The following is a 24,622-nucleotide window of genomic DNA, read 5'->3' as shown; positions in this document are numbered from 1 at the left end:
TTGACCTCTTTTATGTGTTTAGCTCAGAATATGCACAGTATCCTTGCTTATGGTTTTGAACTCATACATGTAAAGTATACATCGTGTCCTCAATGCAACAAATATCATATCAATCGGAATATATTTGTGTAGCAGATTTTTGCCACAGAATTAAGCTATTTTAAACAGTTAAGCTACGCTGTAGCATTCACTTATTTCACTTCAGTAGTCAGGCAGTTAATTAAATCAGTTTAATTTGAGCAAACTAGATTAATAGAGCCTTAGACCTGATTTCTTCTAATTCCCTCTAAATTGTTGCACCTTCACCACTAATTTTAGTTAGTCCAGCCCACATCTGTCCTTATTAATCACATTTGCTTCTGATAAAAAAAATAAAAAAATAAAAACATTAATCCTTACCACATGTAACATATTTTAATGAAACCCATCAGTAGTTCCGGTCTTGCAGAGTGATATCTGTGTTTTCATTTGGACCAGTGTGTTTAATAATTTTAAGTTTATGGTATATAATGTCCAGTATTGACATGATTTAAGGCAGGCACAGACGTTCAGACGCAACACTAGCACCAATCAGCTTTGAAAATAATGCATCAGATTACATATAAAATAAACACATGCACAGGTTTATCCAGTACCTGTCATTATGTACAATCTTTTAAGTACACAAAGACAATAATGGCTTGGACTTGTCAAGTGAGACTTCCGTTCAAAGTTTCACAGTTCTCGGACGTTGTAGTCTTCGTTCTGGATGGCAGAGGTCATGTTTAGGGTCTCATCTGAGGAAGAGCTCCTTGCAGATCCGCTGTGTGTCCTCGGGTGACTTGACCTCATGACCGATCGTCCTGGGGTCTGCAAAGATTTCATAATCGTTTCCTCCCTGTTTGGGAAAAGATAACATTACAAAACTGCTGACTTCAAGCAAGTCTGGGACTTCTTTGCATACATACTGTGTGTGCATGATGAATACTGGAATAATGCACTCACGGGCATTGTTTTGTCTCCAAAGAAATGGATGCTCTGGTATGAGTCTTTCTCCACAATTCCCAGACAGTAGCGCTTATCCCAGCCCTCTGGAAACACATCAAAGCTGATCTGCCCGCCTGCAGAAAAAAAAAACCCATACATTATGTATCTACTTTATATATACACTACACAAACATATTATTGGCTAGACAACCACATATACACAGTTACTTACCAATGGAGAAAGCTAGTCCTTTCCCAGCAAACTCTTCTTTTAAAACGGAGACAAACTTTTCTCTGATTTTCTCCTTCTGCATAAAGAAAAGGTAAAAAAAAAAGCGGTCAATAAACCTTTAATGACATCTTTTAAAAAGATAATGGCATGTGTTGACAAATGCTTAAAAATATTACCTTATCAAGTTCGAAGAATTCGATTCTTTCCTGTTGGCTACAGCTTCGACCAATTGGGGAGATGTTCAACATTCCATTACGGAATTCAATAAATGTGCCTCTGAGAAGACAGTAAAAATGCCATAAACATTATGGTTGCATGGAACCCAAAAACTATATATATATATATATATATATATATATATGTATATATACACACAAAAAAATGTGATCTCAGTTTTAAATAGCTTTAAGAAAATTTTAATGAACTAAATATTGACAAACTTAAACTTATAAAATAATGCAGTAAAAAAATGCTTTTCCCCATGCAACTTTTAACCTTACCTCTTCTTGGGTAGTTTTAACTTTGAAAGGTAATTGAGGCAGAAATTGATAAAATCCTGTAAAATGTCTTCTCCCATGTATGCTTGAATACTCTGATTAAAAAGAAAAATATCACAATGGAAAAGCCCCTTGTATCATTCGCTGGACAGTATGTGAGAGAGTTTGTGAGCTTATTAAACAGTAAACAGAGAATCAAAACTACCTGAACAGAGTGCATCTTCCCAAACCTGTATGCTACCAAACCATTCTCAGCAAACACATAATCCACTCTATCAATCACTGTAAAACATGAAACATTTGATTTACTCCTAAGAAAACATGCACACTGTAAATGAACTGAATATTTTTGCTCATATACTTGCATTTGTATTTTAAATATTTGCTATACACACCATCATCACCCAACTGCTCTTTGATTTTGTCCAAATCTGATCCTCCAACGACCCCGACTCTCACGCGTTGTTTCAGTTCACTCAAGAACTGATGCATGTCAGGAGTTGCTTTCTAAAGAGAAAAACATACACAGGCAAAGAGGTAACTAATCCATTACATTAAGCTCAAAGTTATAAAATGGTTTTATTGTTTAAATTTAGCGGAAAATCCATTAAATAGTGCTGGATGGATTTTTTATCACGGTATATTTTTTCTTTCATGACTGGACCTTTATATAAGTCTACAGAGGCTTATTTTACTGTCAGGAGTACATAGAATACAAAAACACTGTAATGCCAAAACCAAATTTACTCTCGATAATGGAGGAAATCAAATCAATTTATAAAACTCAATTTAACCTTTGAAATGTAATCACATGAAAATGTACTATTTAAATTAAAACAAAAACTGGTTTGATATTCTTTAAAAAAGAATGTTTTAATAAATTGTATTATTATTACTTTGAGAAGCACATTCTACTGCAATAGTAATATATTTCTTTCATCATGGATACATATTTTTACTTTAATATTGTTTTCGAAGGTAAAGCAGAACTATTCTTCTTGAATGAGTGTCAACTTACTCAATATAGTTTAACAACAATCAAATTTCAGCATCAATATTTAAAACAGAAGCATTTATTCTTTTGGGTTGAAATGCATGCAAAACTTGCAATCTTTCATTTCCTCAGCCATTAAAATCGGGGGCCACAGCAAACTTCCAAATGTGGCTCAAGATTACTTTTCTTATAGAAAAAATATATTTATTTTAATTCACTTCCTCAAAAACTATTTCCCCCCTTCTTCGATGAACCAGGCTTCCTGATGTCCTGGAACACCTGGATATATGAATTTCTAGACCTGGACAAATCATGTAAATTATCTTTTCACATTTTTATACATTTTTGTTTAGTTATGCAAAGCTCTAAAATATTTTAGCAGGTTGAAATTTTGAGCTAAAAACATTTTTAAATCCTTCATTCTTATCCAGAATATCACGAAAAACAGGAAAAGTCAGGTGGCCTTTGAATATTGTTGTGGACAATGGGCCTTGAGGTCAAAAAAAGTTTAAAATTTAAAATTGATTTAAATTGTTGTATTGTAAAACATGTAATTGACAGAACCATGATGTGTTTAAAAGATTAGTCCATAATAACTTATATGACGTCCAATGTTTATATGTAAATTCTCCTCACCCCACAAGCAGACTAAAAGTAGTACATGGAGAATGAATGTTATCTTTAATAGACAGCTATGACATATATAGCATCATACTGTAACTGTACATACACATATTGTCTATTTAGTTGTGTATTTTTATATATTTGTATTATCTGTGTCATGTGTCTGTCATATGTCTGTGCTTTGGAAGCTTCTGTCACAAGACAAATTCCTCGCATGTGTAAACATAATTGGCAATAATTCTATGACTGTTATTTAGGATGTGCCAAGACAGAAAGAAGATTACATTACTTATATTACCTCCACAAAACTGCATTCACAATAAATATTTGACTTTATAAAAAACAATTACAGAGATCATCATTCATTTTCAGTTATTCAATAAATGATAGCAAATCAATCTTCATACCGCTCAGATCCATATCTCATGCGATTAACTAGATAAGTTAAAAGATTAACTAGTTAAAAAGAGAAGCTAAGTATCCGCTTTAGTCGCTCACCTGGCGAGCTCCTGTTAAAGTCCCGTCTACATCAAACAGACACAGTATTGTCGGGTCCTCCACGTTCGAACTGGCCATTGTAAGATGTGCAAACTTTATAAATCAGTTTTCGATCCGTATAAAGTTTTGCAAAGACTCAAACCGCCAGTATGAGAGTCATTCAGTCATTCAGTGCAACGTCACAACTTCCGTGTTGAGCAGCGCGTCACAGGCCACGTGCTCATGAACCAACAGCAATCTAAACAACAACAACAACACTAGTGCTTGTGTTATTGCTTTTAGTTCAATAATTTTCAGAATGGATGTACGCGGTGTCATTTTTTAGTGCGTGTTTGTGCAACCCATTCAAATTCCGATGTAAGTGGCAGATAGAATGAGTGAATCTATTCCGCCCATCCACACAGTGGCGCTGTCGTGAAGCTGCATATGAAGCAGCGGCTTCTCAACCAACGAAAACAAAACTGCATCGAGTTCAAAAACCGGAGACTCAAGCGCCAATAGAAAGAGTGAGTTACGGGTTTTCCATCCAGAATCGTATATTTAATTTAAAAGAAATACGCGTATGTTATTGTATAGCCAATTTATTCAGTCTGCTGTTTATTCTGTGAATAAAATCGTTTTTATTGAGGGTGACGTTAGCTGAACGGTTGCTAACTTACACTGAACTGAAGCGTGTGTGACTTAACTTTATATTAACGTTACTGCTACTTATATTAATGTTTACCTCACGAATACGTATTTTAAAATAGTGTTAATTAGTGATTTAATATATTGTTGTGAGCAGTGTTAAGTTTATAAAAAGTACTTTAGTATTTTTTTCTGGAAAATGCAATAACATGTTTTGGACCATTTGAAATACCCTAGTTTAAGGGTGTTTTTACACTAAAGTCTTCTTTATAAGACCACTTAAAATGGACCAAGAGGCGAACCAAGTGAAAAGGACCCAGTTCTCTTTAAGTTCCCACTGTCCTCGTCATCATGATGTTTAAATATACGGTAGACCTTTACCTTGGTATGTGTGTAGCAAAGTACCATGTATTTATCTTATGACATCAAGGAATATGTTTCCTCAGTAATTGTGTCAACTGAGCAAGTGCCACCTTTTAAAACATCAGCCTCTTTTTTAATAAAATAATTAAATAAACAAGACATTATATTGGACATTATGGAAGTTGATAATCACGAAAAACATGCCTTATTCTTCACTATAAACTTTCCGTATTTTAATAAGCAACTGCCCAAATGTTAATAGCATCCTAAACTTACTCATTTAAACTGAACTGACCATAGAACTGGCCATTATTTTACGTATTGGTAATCGGTATAATTTCCTCTTTGGTTTGAATAGTGGGCTTCTTGAGGGTAGAGGGAGGAGGTTTATTCATGTTTTTCTTTTTACACTTTACACTTTTTTTTCTATTTCTGCAAAGGAGGCTGTCAAGACTTTGTCAATATGGATGATATGGAGGATGACACCACAATCTTCTCAACGCTAAAATCTTTCAAGAGTTTGATATCATGTCCAGACCGCTCTTTGCTGGAGACGGAGCCAGCCTATGGAAGAAGCGACCTTCAGAAGCTCTATACCACACGAGTGGAGGCAAGTCACAGACTCCTTTCATATTTTGGTCCTTATTTGTAACCAAATATCTAAATGTCAAGAAAGTGATCTCGTAAATATATGTCTTTTAATCTCTTATATAGTATGTTTAGAGCAGATTTCTGATTTTTTTTGTTGCACATGGTAGTTAGAGGAGGCTGCCGAGCGTGTCCGTTCCCACACCAGCCTTCTGCAACTCACTCAAGAGAAACAACAGATGGAGCTCAGTCACAAACGGGCCCGTATAGAGCTGGAGAAAGAGGCACACAGCAGCTCAAGAGACTTACAGGTGAGCGATAGATGGGATAGTGCTGAAAATCATGCTTGCTGTTGCAGGTTTTTCTTTTGCTGTCTTCTCAGGCCTTTTTCTAAATATATTCCTGCAACGTGAAAAAAACAAAACACAACCTTAAACAGGGTTTAAAAGACACTGCAGACAAAAAACCATTAGGATGTGATTTGGTGCATTTAGTCTCTGCTGTGGAAACACCTCATTTGACCTGTGCTTGTGTCTGTCTGTGTCTGTCTGATTACATTTACAGAGGGAAATTGACCGTAACAGGGAGTTACTGATGAAGATTAGACGTCTGGAAGAAAGAGAAGAGAAAGCAAATCAAGCTCTTAGTGAACAAATGGAAAACAACAAGGCTTTAAAGCGTAACCTTGAGGAACTCCACAAGAAAGCAAATGAAAAGGACAACAAACTTGCAGAAGCGGACCAGGTGTGTGTTAAAATTTTTTGTGTGTTTATAGCTAGAAAAAAATTATTCCATAAAATGGATTGATGATTTATTGCATTATTATTTCCTATTGGAACATGAGATATGATATCAAAGGTTCTAGTTGTTTTTCAATAGCCGGTTGTTACTTGCTTGTCAATTCTTGTGAGCATTTTATTTGACAACAAAACTGGCATGCACTCCTGCGAATATGAACATGTTTTAATAAGAAAATATATTCACTAATAATTGCGCACTATTCATATTTATACGCACATTTGAACTTCTCACGAAAACGTTCGGCCTAATTAAAAATAACACGTGCGTACGCACATACATTTCTTCTTAACCTCGTTCTAATGTTAATGAATTCGGAGTATTCTAAATGAGCGACTTTGTGCCAGAGGTGAGTAATTTACATAAAACACGCCCAAACCACCTCGCAGCTTGAGCTATAACGCTTGTCTTACTCTTTTACTGATATGATGAAATATTAAGATCTATATCTAGGCTAAAATTTAATCTTAACATGTTTATAAGGTCACCAAGAGTGTGCAATTTTTGCATACGAGTTGTTTCAGTTGTTCCTAAATTTTTTCGTAATTTAGAATACATTTTAGAACGAAAGTTATTGATGAATCATAATTTGTTCGTGAAAACGTTCTTACCCAGTACGTATGCTTAGTTAATGAGACCCATTGTTACCATTTCATGCAGCAGATGCACTGAATTTTCAGCAGCCATACCTTAAGTTTCCATTGTCACATGATCCTTCAGAAATCATTCTAATATGCTAAGTTGGTGCTCAAGAAACATTTATTATTATCAATGTTGAAAACAATTGTGCTGCTTAAAATATTTTTGTGGAAACCATGATACATATTGTAAGTAGAAAGTTCAAAGGAATAGAATGGAAATAGAAGTCTTTTATTAAAGAATAAAGGTTTTTGCTGTCACTTTTTGTTTTGTTTTAATGCGTCCTTGATGAATAAAAGTATTAATTTCTTTAAAAAAAAAACTTTGAATGGTTAGTGTGTGCATTCAAAAAAAATAAAACCGTAATGGCAATTGGTGTTCAGTTCACAAATCTGATTTTGTTTAAACCAATTTTTATACTTTTGTTAAAGGGTTAGTTCACCCAAAAATGAAAATTCTGTCATTTACTCTCCCTCTTGTCGTTCCAAACCCGTAAGACTTTCGTTCATCTTCGGAACACAAATGAAGTTTCTGTTCCTCCATTGACAGCTACGCAACTACCACTTTGACGCTTCAAAAAGTTCATAAAGAGATTGTAAAACTAATCCATATGAATTGAGCGGTTTAGTCCAAATTTTCTGAAGAGACACATTCACTTTATATGAACAGATTGAATTTAGGCTTTTATTCACATATAAACATTCATCAACTCGCACATCAGTTGTGGTAAACAGAAGCTCAAGCATGTTCACTTGGACATGCAAGAACCAATGAGGTTCATTCTCGTGTTACGCAGCACGTTTGAGCTTCCGCAAGAACCAGTGAGGTTCATTCTCGTGTTACGCAGCACGTTTGAGCTTCCGCAAGAACCAATGAGGTTCATTCTCGTGTTACGCAGCACGTTTGAGCTTCCGCAAGAACCAGTGAGGTTCATTCTCGTGTTACGCAGCACGTTTGAGCTTCCGCAAGAACCAATGAGGTTCATTCTCGTGTTACGCAGCACGTTTGAGCTTCCGCAAGAACCAATGAGGTTCATTCTCGTGTTACGCAGCACGTTTGAGCTTCCGCAAGAACCAATGAGGTTCATTCTCGTGTTACGCAGCACGTTTGAGCTTCCGCAAGAACCAGTGAGGTTCATTCTAGTGTTACATAGCACGTTTGAGCTTCCGCAAGAACCAATGAGGTTCATTCTCGTGTTACGCAGCACGTTTGAGCTTCCGCAAGAACCAATGAGGTTCATTCTCGTGTTACGCAGCACGTTTGAGCTTCCGCAAGAACCAATGAGGTTCATTCTCGTGTTACGCAGCACGTTTGAGCTTCCGCAAGAACCAGTGAGGTTCATTCTCGTGTTACGCAGCACGTTTGAGCTTCCGCAAGAACCAATGAGGGTCTCGTATGTCAAGCAGGTTCGGTTGAGCTTCTATTTATGTTCGCTGGTCAATGTTTAAATGTGAATAAAAGTCTAAATTCAATCTGTTCCATCATACTAAGCTATCATGTCTCTTCAGAAAATTTGGACTAAACTGCTCAATTCATATGGATTAGTTCATAGATTGAAGCGTCAAAGTGTTAGTTGCGTGGCTGCCGATGGGGGGACAGAAATCACTCAGATTTCATTAAAAAGAAGTGTCCCGAATATGAACGAAAGTCTTAAGGGTTTGGGATGACATGAGGGTTAGTAATTAATGACAGAATTTTCATTTTAGGGTGAACTATCCCTTTAATCTAGTTTGGACTATGTGAGGTGTTTAAAGTATTTTGTTCGTTGTAGACGATCAGTGAGTTGAAAGACGAGACACGAAGGCTCAGTCAACAGATCCAGATTCAGGAGTCCAAATTCTCCACCCAAAACCTGGAGATCCAGGTCCTACAGGAACAACTGGATGTGCAGCGCAAGTATGAACTCACATGGGCACAAACACACACTAGGGGCTTTCACACCAGAGGATGTTTTCATATGGGTGGCTGAATTAGCTTGTACTTAGAAAGTAGTAGAAAGTACCAGTGATGTAAGTGTACGTTGATTGTCCGAACACTTGCCATATGGAACACATATACTTACTCCACGAACATGGAAAATAGCGATAGATGGATAGACGGCGAAGTCCAGGCACTTCTCAACCATCACGCTATGGAGTTGTTGATGTTGTTGAATGTTGCGCTTAAGTGATGTCACTGTCGGCCGGCTTACATCACTTCATAGTTCATACTGGCAGTGCGAATGCAAATAGGAAAATAAATAGCCCTATTGGAGAATTTAGTTCTCGGGGGACCGCCCTGATGGCTACTTCCTGTAACTGACTTCCTGTAACTACCTGAAGCCTCTACTGTTTTCCCTTATACTTTCTTTTAAATAAAAATACATATGTACTATGTTGTTTTTGCATCTGATCCTGATAGGAAGTTCCAGGACATCAGTCAGAGGTACCAAAATCTCCAGTCATCTCATTCCACCAGCACAGAGAGTGACCTTAAGATTAAGGTAATTCTGTTTCTGTCTTAAGTTTCAATTTCTATGAAGTTTGGAGCACTGAGAGAGCACAACCTCAGTACCAAGTCGGTAGTAAAAAAAAAAGACAATCAAACTTGTATTTTGCATCATGAAATTGCCTTTTATTTGAGACCCGGTCCCTCTTATTGGTGCTGTCCATCTGCAGGAGTTGGAGAGGCGTTTGGCCCTTCAGGAACAAGACGCTGTGATTGTGAAGAACATGAAATCTGAAGTGGCCAGACTGCCTGAACTTGGGCGGGAAATTAAACGTCTGCGGGAGGAAAACTCTTTCTTAAGGTATCAACATTGTCATCATCCAACTTTTTCTGTAGTGGATCATTATTTATCATAATTTCAATCATCTCTCAATTTCCTTTCCAGAGAGACAAAGGAGAACAACAGTCTGCTAAAAGAAGAGACTGAGGGGTTGAGGAGGAAGCTGGAGAGAATGGAGAGAGTGATGGAGGAGAAACTCAAAGTGGAGTTGGAGAAAGAGGTAAACACGTGCAGAAGTACAGTTTGTCATTGAGCTTTTAGTATAATTCTCCTCTGAAAATATTGTGTATTGTATCTGCAGTTTTATGGATGATCATGGCCTAAAATTGCTCTTGAATGAAGAATTCGGTATAAGTGAATGAATGATTCAATGACTCGCTCATAAAGACTTGTTTCCTCACGGGATGAATAAGCATTTTTTAAAGGGGTCATATAATGGTACATGCACTTTTACAAGTTGGTTGTACTGAAATGTGTGTTGGCAGTGCCTGTACGTGTACACAACCATCATATAATGATAAAAATCCATCCAGTGTTTTTTTTTTAATCTCCTTATGTTTTCCCGTCTCAAATCAAGCCGTTCGACCGTGTGACGTCACACGGTCGGACGCCCCTCCCACGATTGTTGATTGACAGCAGCGTTTCAACACAGACCCGCCCTCGGTCGTGAGCGAGCTGTCATCATAGTCCGCATTTGTTGATACGCTGGAGCAGAATGGCGTCTAAGCGATTGGTGTTCTGTTCTTGGGTGTAATAAGGAACACAGCAGTCATTTTAATGTTCATAAATCCGAACCGCTGAAGACTCAGTGGCTGAGTTTTGTTTTCGAAGGGAATATTCCCCACGATCAACGTCAATGCTTTCATGTTTGCGCGAATCATTTCACACACCAGACTGCTTTATAAACGAGAACAATGAAAAAGGTATTAGCTCCTGTCTGAGTATGTGTTGTTTATGTGCCTAATGACTGTCATAGTCTCACAGACTGGTTATTTTTTAAACAGATCAGTAAAATTTTAGTGCTTCAGCCCTAATGCATAGATAGATAATGTTACGCATCACGGACAAGCCTACATTTACCGAAAAAAAAGTTTTTCATGACAATTAGCTGTAACATCAATCTGTCAATGAACTAACGTATACATCAGTAAACACACATAGCGTTTGTATCTCACTACTCTACCCTGCCAGTACACACAAAGATAGATCAAAGTGACATTACGTTAACCAACCATTCAGAAACGTCCTGTTTTCCGACTCCGGTTCAAATTGATACGGTTGCACAGTGCCCTCAGAGACTCCCGCTGCCATTCTTCAAAATATAACCTCAACTGTTGTCAAGGCAACACTCCACTTGTGTTGTTGTGGCAAAACGCCCACAGAACAGAGGGGCGGGGTGAGCAAAGCTCATTATCATTTAAAGACACATGCACTTAAACGGCATGCTGAAAACAGAGCTGTTTTTGACCAGGTAAAATGAGTGTTTTCTTACAATCCTAATGAGAATTTTTAATCAAAGTACATTACAAACTTTTATTTTAGAACCTAAAGAATCATATTAACTTGTACAAAAATGGCATTATATGACCCCTTTAACAAATCTCGAATGAACGATTCAATGACAAATAATATTTTTTAACAGTCACTGGCATAATGATGAAATTGAAACAATTGTTATTTTATTATCGTTACTTTCAAAAGGTGATAGTCTATTTTGATTGCTACCATAGACATCAGTGTTTATATCCAGACTTTTATCCCAGTACTCTGTAATAATTTCGATATTTGTAACCCAGAAATATTGATACAGTGTGGTTGAAAAGACTGTTTGTAAAGCTATTTCATACCTATACATGATAGCTGCTCTTGCTGGGTCAGAGGCAGTGCCAACACAGATCTGAACTAGACCAGCGAATCGTTGTCATTTAGGAATAAGATTGCGTGGGTGTTTGAATCGAGATTGCAATCTTTTGATTAATCGTGCAGCTCTACAATGCATGATTGACTTCCTGATTTTAAATTATCTCTTCTCTTGCATGATATTTCACCCCAAAATCAAAAGGAAAAAAAATAAGAAAATACATTTTCATAAAACAAACAAGTCTATTTTAGGACAATTCCGATTTCTTGCTCCTTAATTTCAGATTTTGAAGAAAGTATGAGCTGGTCTGTTATTCAAAATGTAATGTATTTGTACATAATAGTAGTGTTTGTTTTGGCTTTTAATGTATGGTGATTTTAATCCATCGTTGTGTCTGGATGTGATTTGTTTTTTTATCTTCTAGAAATTAGAGCATGAGCTGCAGGCTTGGGAAAACATTGGCCAGGCTACAGGACTTAATATTAGGTGGGTATTTATTTTTAAATAGATTTTGTCGAAATATTGCATTAAAAGCCTAATAGATATCTGACACTCAATGTATGAAGCCATATTTGAGGGTATAGATATTGTTTGAATTTTGTGAAACCTAAAGTAATTGTTTTGGGTGATGTGGTGATTACAAAGCCACCAGAGGGCGCTCTGATCTTAAGATCTTAAGTTTCTCTCTTCCTGTCTGCACCTGTGTATGTCTATTAACTTGCATTAGGTCAGTCAGTGTTATTGGTTGTAAATTCTACATGCTCTCTGGTTCTGCATTGTTTTCAAGGTCAGCTTGTTATATATGCTGAAACAGTGGCTGGAGTAGTTTCAGTGTGTTTGCATATGCATGTGTTCTATTGATCGTGTGTGGTGCAGATGTGCTTTGTCAGTCATGTGGAAAGATATAAACATTGTCTGTTTAATGGCTTATAGGGATTTGGTGGAGCGCGCGCACACACACACACACCGTGCTATTGAATTACCCCTCACAATGACAAACATTGAGACTCTTATTGGTCAATCAATGTCCTAAAACATCAGACATCAGTGCGAGTGACTGATCTGTTTAACATCCGCTACCAATATTTAATGATATTATGAATATCTAACATCTGCCTATATAAATTGGACCGATGAATAGTTCCGAACCCGTATGTCTGTAGAACACAAAAGGAGAAATTCTGAATGATGTACTTGTCACTTTTTTACTGCAATCATTATCAATGGATCAGAACTTTTTAAAAAGCTTCAAAACAGATGCAAAAGAACCATCCGATAGCTTTGTGTGAGGAGCAGAGCAAATTTTGAGCTTGTTTACACTTGGTCACCTTCATGCGTTTTTAATCGGAAAGCTGTCCGATTTGTCAAAACTGTTGCATTTACACTTAGCAAAATAAATGCATGTGTCAACGCAAAACGATTATAAATCCGATCTTCAATTCCCAAGCCATATGCAAATTCATCGTAAGTTCACGTCAAGGAAAGCAAAAGATTTGAGCTTCATTTATTTATCATCAGCTAATTTCAAAATCAAAGACCGCAATAAGTGAGAGAGCGGCATCGGCACTGGTAAGATAATTTAGTGTCACTACTCTTAATGAAGATAATTGTCTGTTGAGCTTCAGGATGCGACGCCAAACATTCAGTTTCATTTGCGGCTGTTTACGCGTCAGCTATCCAATCAGAGGAAAAAACGAGAAATGACAAGGTGTAAACGGGCCCTTTAAATAATTATTTGCTGAAAATCGTGATATCAGGTCATGAACAAATTTGTTTTGAGTGTTTTTGTTTTTGTTTTTCTATCAAATGACTACGGAAGACATGACAAAGATTTGCATGTTATAATACAGTGAGCACAGTAAATTATTAATTTCTTCTTTTGTTTTCCGTGGAAGGGCCAAAAGCATACAGGTTTGATAAATGAAAACAGAAGTGTTATTTTTGGTGCGATAGGGTCAGAGACAGGGTTGAAAATGGCCATGTAAGACAAAATTATTGAAATTGAGGGCTAGCTCCGTATTATAAATAATAAAAAAAAAGTTATCCTTAATTTAAACTATGAAAATGGAGTTATTAATATGTATATCATTTGGCTAACCTCAGGATGGTTCTTTTTTCCCCTATTTCTCCACTTTCCATCTTTTTGTGGTATATACTTTACCACAAAGACAGTGTTTCCATTTGTATGCACCAATATAACAATAAATGGCAATATTTACCTTTTATCATTTTCTTGCCCTCATTCTTTAGGGCACTTAAGGGCAAACTAGAGATGCACCGATTCCGATTTCCAATTTTTTTGTAAGTGTGACCTGCCAATACCGATTTTTTTCCGATTCTGATTTTCTTTCAAAGAACTATACAAACAAAAATCTACATTTCTTCAATGCAAAATGTTATTTTCATAAAAAAAAAAAAAACTTGATAAAAGATGAATTTTCGAACTTAACAAATTTGAAAAGTAATTAAATGAAGAGAGGGATTTTCTTTGTTTTTTGTTCTTTTATTAACATGACAGACAGCAGCAGGAATATTGGGCTGCTGTCACTTTAAGAGTTTATGCACAGATAGGGCTGGGACGGTTACCGCATTACCGCAATATCGCGGTCACGTGACGCCTACCGCGGGTCTGAGCTGGTCACCGTCATCACCGCAAAAAAAAAAAAAATGTGTTCACGTTGTCTAATGACATGGATTCATTGATTCTAATGACATGGATTGTGTCTAATAACATTGTGTCTTGCATGGATTCAAGGTTTTCTAAACAAAACTTATCATCAATAGATGGAGCAAATCCGACCTTTCGCAAGTACGTAAGTTGTTCCATGACACATAATAACATTCCATTCGTAGGCTTGACTATAACCCCTTATTTACACTCTGTGGCGTGTTACGGCTGCGACGCGGCTACCGGAGCTGATCGCGCCCACTCTAGTCAATGCTTGTGTGTTTACAACAGCCACGACGCGGCGCGTTTCAGAAGCGTCTCTCCGCGCCGCTTCGATAAAGATAGGCGCCTAGTCTATTTTCGACGGACGCCGCGTCCAAGCCGAACCGTAAATAAAAAAAAAGTAAAAGGACCTCAGCTTTTAATTGCACGTGCTTATTTAACACAATTCTCTCACGTGAAGACCGCATTTGTCAACCCTTGCGGAGTCGCGGCAAGTGCACACTCACAGCACCAGAGAGTAATCTTGACGGCACTTGCAAGAAAATGGATAAGTAGACTACATAATCAAATTCACAAATATTACACCATTTAAACATTATTAAAAATACATAGGCTACTGAGTTACTAAAACAATATTTGTCAAAGAATACACTTGTATGTTCACAGTTGGAACGTTCTGGTTTCCATTTGTTTAATTTCAAGATCTGAGGTGAATTATCCATTGTTGCTTTTACAGCTACAAAGCTGGAGCACTAAACGATATTCAAAGTCACATTGCATGCTTTTAACATTAAATAAAGCACATAAACAGTACCTGAGATTATCATTGTCACACTTTGTTTGTTGTTCCAGCCGCGACGTCGCAGAAAAAAAAAACTGGGGGAGGGTGGGAAGGGGGGTTGAGGTTTAAAGCGGTTTACCGCAATACCGCGGGAATTTCTTGCTTTTCAACCGCGGTAAGAAAAAATCCATACCGTCCCAGCCCTATGCACAGATCCAATATACTGTTACACAACTTGCGATATCTTTCTCAACTAAGAACTGAATGCTTAGCTGAATACTTTGTGTGTATTTGACTGTTTAAGCACATGCAGTAAGCCAATCGTTTGGTACTTGCAACTCACAAGCTGCTTATGACGGAGCTTGTGCGCTCCAGATCAGTGGTGTGAGCGTGAAACCTTCAGGAATATGCACAAATTATGCACAATACAAGCAGTATTTAACCGGCGGAGAGAATGAGACGTGTGAGTGAGAGGAGGCGGGTGTGTGTCACTTACCCCTCGGAGGGAAGAGAGCGAGAATGCGCAGCTGACGTTATTGCCTGTGCCGCTGTCAACAAAACGGACCGGCTTGGAATCGGAAAGATGTGAGACTGGCCAGCCGGTTACGGGTCCGGGCCGATCATCCGGAAAATCGGCTGATTCTGGTCCCTGGCCGGTCGAGCGGTGCATCTCTTGGGCAAACAAAAATCATTGTGATATTCACAATGTTGCTTAGTTTTATATCAACAACAAAATCATTGCAGATGTATTGTGAATGATTATTTGCATCATCTAATATGCGTGTTTGAATGTGGTGGAGAACAGACCTTCCACTTTGAGCATTCAGAAATTGCCCTGTAATGATGATTAACTTTAAATGGCACATAATCTGACACAGTTTTGTAGAGTCAATATCCTTCATGGATCTGGTCAAAATCTTAATTCACTTATAGGTATTTCTCATCTCCTCATGTAATTTTCTCCCCTCCCCGTTCACCGTGACGTCCGTTTTTCCTCAGCGAAGGTTTTGTTCCTGTTTGAATGCATTTCCTGTCTTTGAAGTGTGATATGGCCTTCAGTGTTTGAATGCAGGGCTCAACTGATTATCCTCACATTCGCCTAGGTAAAACACTGTTTGTAATCAAACTGTTCTCAATGCTTTTCCATTGCGTTGAGAGAATAATGGCAAGGCGAATGAGCGTAAAGTGTCCGTCTCGCTTTGGTGGAGCAGAAATCTGTTTTTGGATTCTGATTGATCATTGAACATTTCTCATTCCGCTCTCTCTGCTCCCCAGGCCTATCAACCACCACATTCACCGGCAGTATAAATATGTCTAGCAGTAGTTTCATTCTGCTCTCTCATGTTTTACCTGGGTGAGCAATGTAACTCTCGCGGGGATTCTCCAAATAAAAGAAACCGGTGTCATATCTTCTCAATGTTTTGTCTCAGCAAAGAAAAGTGCAGCGGTTGGGACTTTCCCTTTTTGTACCGTTGACTTATTCGTCTTGCTGTGAAGGAAACGAGAGATAACCTCCTGAAAAATGAAGGGGGAAAGAGGAATTTATACTCTGTCTTATGATTCCTTTCCTTTATGTTCACTCTGTGGTGATATTCCTACTGTTTGAATGCTGAATCAATTCTCTTCAGAATTAGCTTTCATCTCATACAGAACAAAGGTGTCAACCATAAGATAGCACTTTCATCATAGAAATTTAAAGTAAAATTGTCAAACATGAGCAAATGCATTCGAAGCCTTTGTCTGTGGGTGTGATTAAGTTCATGAGCTTTTTGTTTGATGTTGACAGCACTGTTAATTATGCAAATCAAAGAAAGCCAATGTAATTTAACATGCCCTATGATCATTTTAAGCATGACCCAGTAGTTAGCAGTGTACCGGTATGTTATATAGAAATAAAAATGAATAAATTAGGCAGTTTGAATATATATATATATATATATTGCTACTGAGTACTTCCAGCAAGCATAACATAGCATTTATAAACCGAATTTGCATAATTATATCAACTTGCTTTTAAGAGAATGTTTGGGAGAATAACAACACCAAACAATAGAGCCCTGCGTAACAGTATGGGATTTAAAGAATTTATGTAAAATCTTTCAAAAGAAGATTGCATTTAATCAGAAAATAATATTTCGAGAAATAGAAATCAATGTATTTTTGCAAAAAGCTGAAAAAAAAAAAAGACAGGACAATACAGCTTTGGAGAAAATGTCTTCATCTCTATTAGGAAGCAGATTCTACTGTAAATGCACAAATTAATTTTTGTTTTATAAACAGCTGCTAATGAGTCTTTTAGAGAATGAGTTTTAGGATGGGTTTTCAGAGTTTACAGTTTGTGGTCTTAAAGAATGTTTTCCATGAATAAGGTACAGGTTGTTGTACCATTAGTACAGAAAAAAGAGAGATGAATGCGAGAACTATTAGATGTGTATTGTTGAACATAATTAGCCTTGCATAAAACGTAGCCAAACATGTTTAAAAAAAAAAATGTATGGCTGATACCAAATAATAACAGATTTTGGACAGAACAAATATCACATTATTTAATTTAATGATAGTAAATAACATGCATAACAATTGCTGCAATAAATGTTACATTTATTTTTAATTATTTTACTTTACAAAATTAGAAATTATAGGAAAATATCAATATGCAAAAAATAATTTGGACTTGATAAATCTGTACAATAAACAGTAAACTTATTGATTCTGTAATCCTATAATAGTAATTTTCACAAATAAAGAAATAGTTAAAAACATGAAAAAAAGAAGAAGAAAGAAAATGCTGTAATCAACAGTGCACTCAGTAATCTGGTAAGTTTGTGTGCACTGTGCATCATATTTTCTCAAATAAAGACCAGATAGCGTTAATTTTACATACAGTACACAGTGACTATGACATGAATATAATATATAATAATATCCAACTGGATATACTGTGCCATAGTTTGGAATGTTGGCATGGATGGAGTGTCACAGGTTTTTAAGCAGGCTACAATTACACTAGTTTTTTAACTTCCAAATGTGTGGTATTTATTACAATATGGCGCATTTCGCATTAAACCCTGTTACCATAACTAAAATTTTGGAAATGGGGTTGCTGGAATTGCAAACCTTGTATACAATAATTATAAAGTATAAAACTGCTCATTTAGTATTGTAATATAGTTTGGTTTCATTAGGTGAACGGTCAGCATTTTCATTTCATGTACTTTCAGTGAGCCTTTGCTGAAAATGAAAAATGGGCTTTTATTGGACTTTTCAGGCCCTTTTTCATCTTTCATTGTGCTAGTAACATTTTTATTTTGTTTTATACCTGTCTCTTATTTCACTTAAAAAATTTTGTTCTCGTAGGAAACCTGAGGATTTATCCAGGGAGGTGATACAGATTCAACAGCGAGAACTGAACTTGAAACAGCAGAACTACACACTCAATAGCAGGTAAATACACACATTCACATGTACTAAAAGGTATGGACCATTGACTTTTGGTCAGGAGGCAAGTCTGTAACGTTTAAACACCTTTCCAAAGGGATCTCTTTTATATCATAGAGCTAATTGTAGGAATGAGCTGAAGCAATTTTAGATTAAATAATTGATATATATAGTTGAGCTGTGCTGTCACTGCATGGTTTGCAAAATTGACATCTTCAGTAAGAATTGAGATGGACAGTCTCTATTGAACCTTCACTTGTGAGCGACAGCTCTACTCCAGAGCATGTGATCTGTCCCTCAAGCGATAGATTGGGACAGCCTATCTCTATGTGGGTTCATGTCTGGTTTTTTTTGCTTAAAAATGTCATTATTTGACAAGGCCTCTAATGTGGGTCTCATTTCATCCTGTGCAGCTCTCTCAAAGGCAGTAATGGGGTCTTTTCTTGAGTTTCACCAGCCAGCATTAGCCAATCCCTTTGATGCTCTTTCTGTCTATCTCTGGTTTCTCCCTCTCTCTAATTGTCAGACTGTAATTGGTCGATGGGTGTTGGTGCGTGTCGGCTCTGCGCGGCTCGTCACTTCAGCAGTCAAGTCAAACGAAACTATGACAATATCAGATCTCACTAATGAGCTGAGTGTTGAGATTGGGCTAATTATGAACTATCATGTCTTCTAAAACAGCTTTGCAAAGTAATGAGTCTGCTGTCATTGCTTCCTTAAGTTTATGGAAGAAGTTGGGGCTGTCAGCCCCCCCCCCTCCCTTTATATATAGGCCTATTATTTGCAAAGCAACTTACATTTGGCGAGTGGAGGATGTAGATGGAGAATTTTTGGTTCTTTTTAATTGCAGACAGTACCTGAAGTAGACTTAGATCAGTGTCCTACAACATTTTGGCTTCAAAACAGTTATTGGCTCTGGTACCTCAGTAGTAATTCTTAATCGATACCATCGGCAACAAATGTACTTTTTCAGTTGATTGATGCAGTTTATAAAAGGCTGTCAATAGATTTAAAAAAATCCATGTCAATTGCTTACAATTAATCTCATACATTTATGTTGTTAAATCATTTGGATAACACGCATAGCTATGGGGTGCCAAAAGGGACATGATAATGGAAAAAATGTGAGATGGGGGGTATATTTCAATGTGTTTGCGTTCCCCTGAGAAACTGCGTTTGCTCAATGAATTTAGCTCCAACCCTGAAAAAAACTCACTTGCCAGTAGCCTTTGGCTAAATCCAAAATCGCCCCCTATACCCTCAAATAGGCCATTATTTGAGGGGACAGCCATTTGTAGTGGTGTCCGAAACCATAGTGGACGTAATCGAGTGCACTCATTCTATCCCACATTGCACCGCAATAACCAGCGTACAGCCGATGTACGCTCAATGGCTGTCCGAATTCGCTCACTCTTTTTCATTCACTCCTTCAAGTGTATTGTATTAGTGGACTAACGTAGGGAATAGTGATTGAGGGTTTAGGTGGCTATTTCAGATTCAGCCTTAGTGATCTTGAAGACATTTGCCCCTTTCACACAGCAATCCCGTTACACATGTATAGCAATGCAAGAGTGGATGTCAATTAGGGCTGGGCGATGAAACGATAACGATAATTATCGCAATATAATTTTTCTCGATAAAACGATATCAAGAGTTCGATAAATGTTCGAGAATGTTTATGCGCCAAAAGCGGAACGAAACTCATTTGAACCGCGCGCCACACGGACCATTTATCTGCTCAGCTCAAAGTCCAAAGGGCAGCGCAGCGCGAGCGCACTAGAGCCGATGCGTTTACTCTGATCGCTCTCGTCACGAGATCCAGTGAGAAGCGCTTGAATTCAGCGAAGAACACAATGTCTCAGTGATTTAAACCAGTTTAAAGGCAGATGAAACAGCGCTGACAAACACTGTGCGCAACGATACAGTCAGAAGGCTTTTCCGTCTACAAATTCCCATCATTTACCATGGATTTACTGTAACGTTAGCCTAGTAATATTAACTGCACCATGAAATGTGGGATATACATATTGAATTGTATTATATTATTAATGTAGACGATGTACAAAGGACTGATGGAATATAATTACAGTATTTAATAATGTATTTAGGCTACTGTTTTTCATACAAATACCATAGAAACCATAAAGTTACATTTTGCCATGATAGTGAGGTTTATCATGATCTAAATGCATGATACTGGATGACCAATGGTTAAGTTTAATAAAACTCAAACAGTCAGAATATTACATTTTACCAAATAAAAATGAGCACATGCAGAAACTAAGAAATTAATTGTCCAATAAAGATATTTATTTTGTTAAGGAAAAATGACAAATGTTTGAATGTTCTACCTCAGATTTGGCAAGTGTTTGTCCTGATATGTTCTGACAATAAAGAGTATTTAAAAGCACAATTAACGCTCTGGTTTCTACAACTTTCACTTAGGAGCCTTTAAACTTGAAAGAAATAAAGATTTGACTTTTATCGTGATAATTATCGTTATCGACTGATATAAAAAAAAATTATCATGATATTTTTTTTTGGGCCATATATCGCCCAGCCCTAATGTCAATTTATCGTATAGCAGCAGTGCAACAAAATAATGCTTCATGAAAAATAAAGCTAAGATGATGAACGAATGGCAAGGAAGCACAAAAAATGAACAGACATACACAAGAGTAAATACAAACAAGAGTTCGTTGTTAGTTGCCAACAGCACAGCAGCTCCAGACAAACAGTGACACTCAAAACTAGTGTTACTGGAATCAAAGCAAGGAACCTCAGCGTCTGTTTTCAGGCCTTCCCACTTAGCTCTCTCTTAGCTTTTCTAATAATAACGTGGGTCCTAAAGCTCTTTCCTGGTCATAACCCTTCATTTTCCAGTGATATTCTGATAAACTTTTCTCCTTTGTAATATCTCTCAGCCAACTCTCTCTTTCTACAGTCTTTCTTCAAATCTCCCTCTTGCTCTTTCTCTCTCCTCCACCGCCATCTAATGCTGATTGGCTACACATGTTTGTTGTTGTGTCTGGTTGTCGGTCCGACCAACTTTCAAACAGCGTTTTTCAAATATCGCTTATACCCCACCTTTAATGCACATTTCCGCTTTCAAATAACCTACCTTATTTGCTACCATTAAATTAAATTACATGCATATTGGCAAACATTGGCCGCCCTGCTCAATCTATACTTGTGTGTATAAAAACCCATACTGCTATTTTTTGCAACCATTTGCACAGACTGCTGTGCCATTACTGAATTAGCCACTTTGTTGCATGAAGGTCTGTTATTGTGATTTCATGCATTCCATATTTTGTCGCCCATAACAAGGAAAAAAAAGATTGGTTGGTTTGCATGTCAGATATATGTGGGTAGGTGAATCTTCTCCCAAATAGGCTACGATACGCACCGGACATTGATCAATATGGAGGATGTTCCCTCATTAACACTGCATAGCTTTCTCCTTTTGAGGCTGTTTTCGTGATAATTTTTTACCATTTAAATAGAAGTGCAATGGCTGGTCTAGTGTAAATAATTTATGTAATGGAATAATGTGATGAACCATAAAATTACCCTCTTTGTATTATAATGCAAGTGCTTATAGATGCTTTACATACATGTGTTGGTGTGCTTTCACTTGGTTGAAGCACTCCATTAAGCTACTCCTTCTGTGTTAAGAAACTGGCCCAACTAAATCAATTACCCTATGCACTAACGAATAGAGGCAATTTGCATAATAAGCCTCAGTATGTGCTGAGGTCATATTGATAGGAGATGAGTATGGTTTTGTGATTAGATTGTGCATTATTGTCTTATTGACCCTCCACGGCAGGCCATGATGATTTTCATTACAGCTTAAATTGGGCTGGATAGTTAGCATCTGGAAGAGATGAGAGGAGTTAATCAATTTAGCTATGAGGACATACACACACACACACACACACACACACACACACACACACACACACACACACTCTTGCAAACGCCAGCCCTCATAAACAAAGTCTCCCTTGTCAACTACCTCCAGAAAGCACAATTACATCCACCTGGACAGTCTTAGCACTTTCTCTCCCTTTAATCCAGCAGATACAAAGATTTTGTATCACAAACACTTTTGCAGCAAATTTCATGGAATTGAACTCTTGCTGTGGGTAATTTCTCTCACTCTGCAAGGTCAAGTGGAAAAGTGCTCTCCCAGTCAGAGTCTATCTGTATCAAACATCCTTCCTTTATCGCCAGAAGACACATGCACACACAAACAAACAGCTTCCTCTCATGTAAATACGTGCTGCTTTTCTGCTTACTGTTTTGATGTCCATTCTTGTTTCAGCAGTGACCTCACACAAAGATTGGGCAAAATACTGGTACTGGAAAAATAGTGATATCAAAAATGTGTAAAGTGTAAAATACCAACATTGCTCATATTTTAGTACCTGGCAGATAATGTGAACGATCTTGCTAGCTGTCCTCAACTCGCTGAACACCGAACTGTAGAAGCGAAATATGGATTTGGATTCTTTGCGTACAGACATAATGTAATACAATTAGGAATGTCCCAATTGAGATTTGTTGTGCCTCCGAGTCATACAGAGTCCCAATCTGATACATACGTTTTTGCGCGTCATGCACAAACTTTCCCTCTTCTTTTTTTTTTTTTAATGGTGGTTTGCAAACCCATTTGAAGGTGCATACCGCCACCTACTGTTCGACACATAAAATAAAATATCGGGTCCCCGATCCTTGAGATTGGCTTGGGACATCCCTAGTTACAATATTGCATTACTCCCTAAAAAAGTAACTAATTGACTTACTTGGTGTGTATTCACACCTGTGTTGTTTGGTTCGATTGAATTGAACTGAAGTTCGTTTCCCCCCTTGGTGCGGATCTTTTGGGCAGGTATGAATACAGCAATCGCACTTTGGGTGCGGATGCGAACCACATAAAAAAAAAAAGAAAGAAATCAACATTGTGTTTGGTGGAGCTCAAACAAACCTTTCAGCTGTGCTGCCATTCTGGATTGCAGAAGAATAGGTCACAGGAGAAGTTCAACAACTTACTTAAGCAATAAAAAAAATGAAACCCAAATGTGATATGTATACATCTTGAGTAAATTTTTTTTTTCAATGAAACTTGCATTGCTTACTTGGAAAAAGTAACTCGATGTTAAGTAAAGCAATTGAAAAAAGTAATCTGACTGAGTTTTTGTAACTCACCTTACCCCCAACACTGATCTTAATGCACTACTTATCTCTTGTATCTGATTTAAAACGTGCAGAATGCTATATCTGACGAGTCATAGCTGACGTAAATAAGCGTAATTTTTGCCCTGCAAACATCAATAACAGCTTTAAAGGGTTAGTTCACCCAAAAATGAAAATTCTGTCAGTAATTACTCACCCTCATGTTGTTCCAACCCCGTAAGACTTTTGTTCATCTTCGGAACACAAATTAAGAATTTTTTGATGAAATCTGAGAGCTGGCTCACTCCTTCATAGGCTTATAATCGATATCTGCCAGCCTAGAAAAGTTAGTAAAGACATCGTTAAAACAGTCCAAGTGACTACAGTGGCTCAACCTTATGTTTTTTAAGCGACGAGAATACTTTTTGCGCGCAAAAAAACAAACAAAAATAACGACTTTATTAAACTATTCATTTTCTCACTATTGGCCGACGCTGGTCGTGTGTGATGCCTGTGATGCTGGCCAATAGTGAGCCAACGTTCTGACGTACAACCCAGAAGTGCTGCGCTGTTACACTACGTGAACTTACATCAGAGGCCCACACAGAGGAAAATAAATAGTTGAATAAAGTCGTTATTTTAGTTGTTGTTTTTTTCGCACAAAAAGTCGCTTGATAAACTTAAGGTTGAGCCACTGTAGTCACTTGGACTATTTTAACAATGTCTTTACTAACTTTTCTAGGCTGGCAGATATCGATTACATAGAAGCCTAAGAAGGAGTGAGCCAGCTCTCAGATTTCATCAAAAATATCTTAATTTGTGTTCCGAAGACGAACGAAAGTCTTACGGGGTTGGAACAACATGAGGGTGAGTAATTAGTGACAGAATTTAAAATTTTGGGTGAACTAACCCTTTAAATTTTCAATGTTGCAAGTAACCATGGCATAAGTGGTATAATCCACAGCTAGGTGTACACACACACACACACACACACACTTGTTGATTGGCTCACTGTCTTCTAAACATTGTGCACCATTTCCCAGAATGCCTAGCAACAAAGAGTGTATATTCAGCTGTGAACACTAAGCAAGCAACTT

General features: G+C 37.4%; 2 protein-coding genes across 2 annotated transcripts in view; one reads left to right on the top strand and one right to left on the bottom strand.

Moving 5' to 3' along the window:
- Positions 1-4: 4 nt before the first annotated feature.
- On the bottom strand, positions 5-4,216 carry pmm2 (phosphomannomutase 2). The gene is made up of 8 exons (XM_084400095.1): positions 3,812-4,216; positions 2,091-2,202; positions 1,901-1,977; positions 1,699-1,790; positions 1,375-1,474; positions 1,199-1,274; positions 985-1,100; positions 5-877 (listed from the first exon to the last, which is right to left on the bottom strand). The coding sequence occupies exons 1-8, from the start codon at positions 3,887-3,889 to the stop codon at positions 773-775; spliced, it is 756 nt and encodes a 251-aa protein (XP_084256221.1). The 5' UTR covers positions 3,890-4,216; the 3' UTR covers positions 5-772.
- A 588-nt stretch (positions 4,217-4,804) lies between these two features.
- The window catches only part of mad1l1 (mitotic arrest deficient 1 like 1), a 66,302-nt gene continuing 46,484 nt past the window's right edge, over positions 4,805-24,622 (top strand). The window contains exons 1-11 of the mRNA XM_084402763.1: positions 4,805-4,823; positions 5,242-5,411; positions 5,560-5,700; positions 5,954-6,133; positions 8,598-8,722; positions 9,227-9,308; positions 9,484-9,614; positions 9,699-9,813; positions 11,879-11,940; positions 18,264-18,350; positions 18,758-18,785. Of these exons, the coding sequence (XP_084258889.1) occupies positions 5,265-5,411; positions 5,560-5,700; positions 5,954-6,133; positions 8,598-8,722; positions 9,227-9,308; positions 9,484-9,614; positions 9,699-9,813; positions 11,879-11,940; positions 18,264-18,350; positions 18,758-18,785 (1,098 nt within the window). The 5' untranslated portion in view covers positions 4,805-4,823; positions 5,242-5,264. The remainder of the gene's footprint in view (positions 4,824-5,241; positions 5,412-5,559; positions 5,701-5,953; positions 6,134-8,597; positions 8,723-9,226; positions 9,309-9,483; positions 9,615-9,698; positions 9,814-11,878; positions 11,941-18,263; positions 18,351-18,757; positions 18,786-24,622) is intronic.

The sequence above is a fragment of the Rutilus rutilus genome, assembly GCF_951802725.1.
Source record: "Rutilus rutilus genome assembly, chromosome: 2".
Taxonomy (NCBI): domain Eukaryota; kingdom Metazoa; phylum Chordata; class Actinopteri; order Cypriniformes; family Leuciscidae; genus Rutilus; species Rutilus rutilus.
The sequence above is the reverse complement of the archived record's forward strand: the minus strand, read 5'-3'. Positions and strand labels throughout refer to the sequence as shown.

Bases quoted from the DNA above. Each gene is read 5' to 3' on its own strand.
- pmm2 (XM_084400095.1), bottom strand. From the start codon at position 3,889: ATGGCCAGTTCGAACGTGGAGGACCCGACAATACTGTGTCTGTTTGAT. The intron at 1,978-2,090 runs GTGTGTATAGCA...CATGTTTTACAG, and splicing joins AGAGCAGTTGGGTGATGATG to TGATTGATAGAGTGGATTAT. The intron at 878-984 runs GTGAGTGCATTA...TTTCCCAAACAG, and splicing joins TTGGAGACAAAACAATGCCC to GGAGGAAACGATTATGAAAT.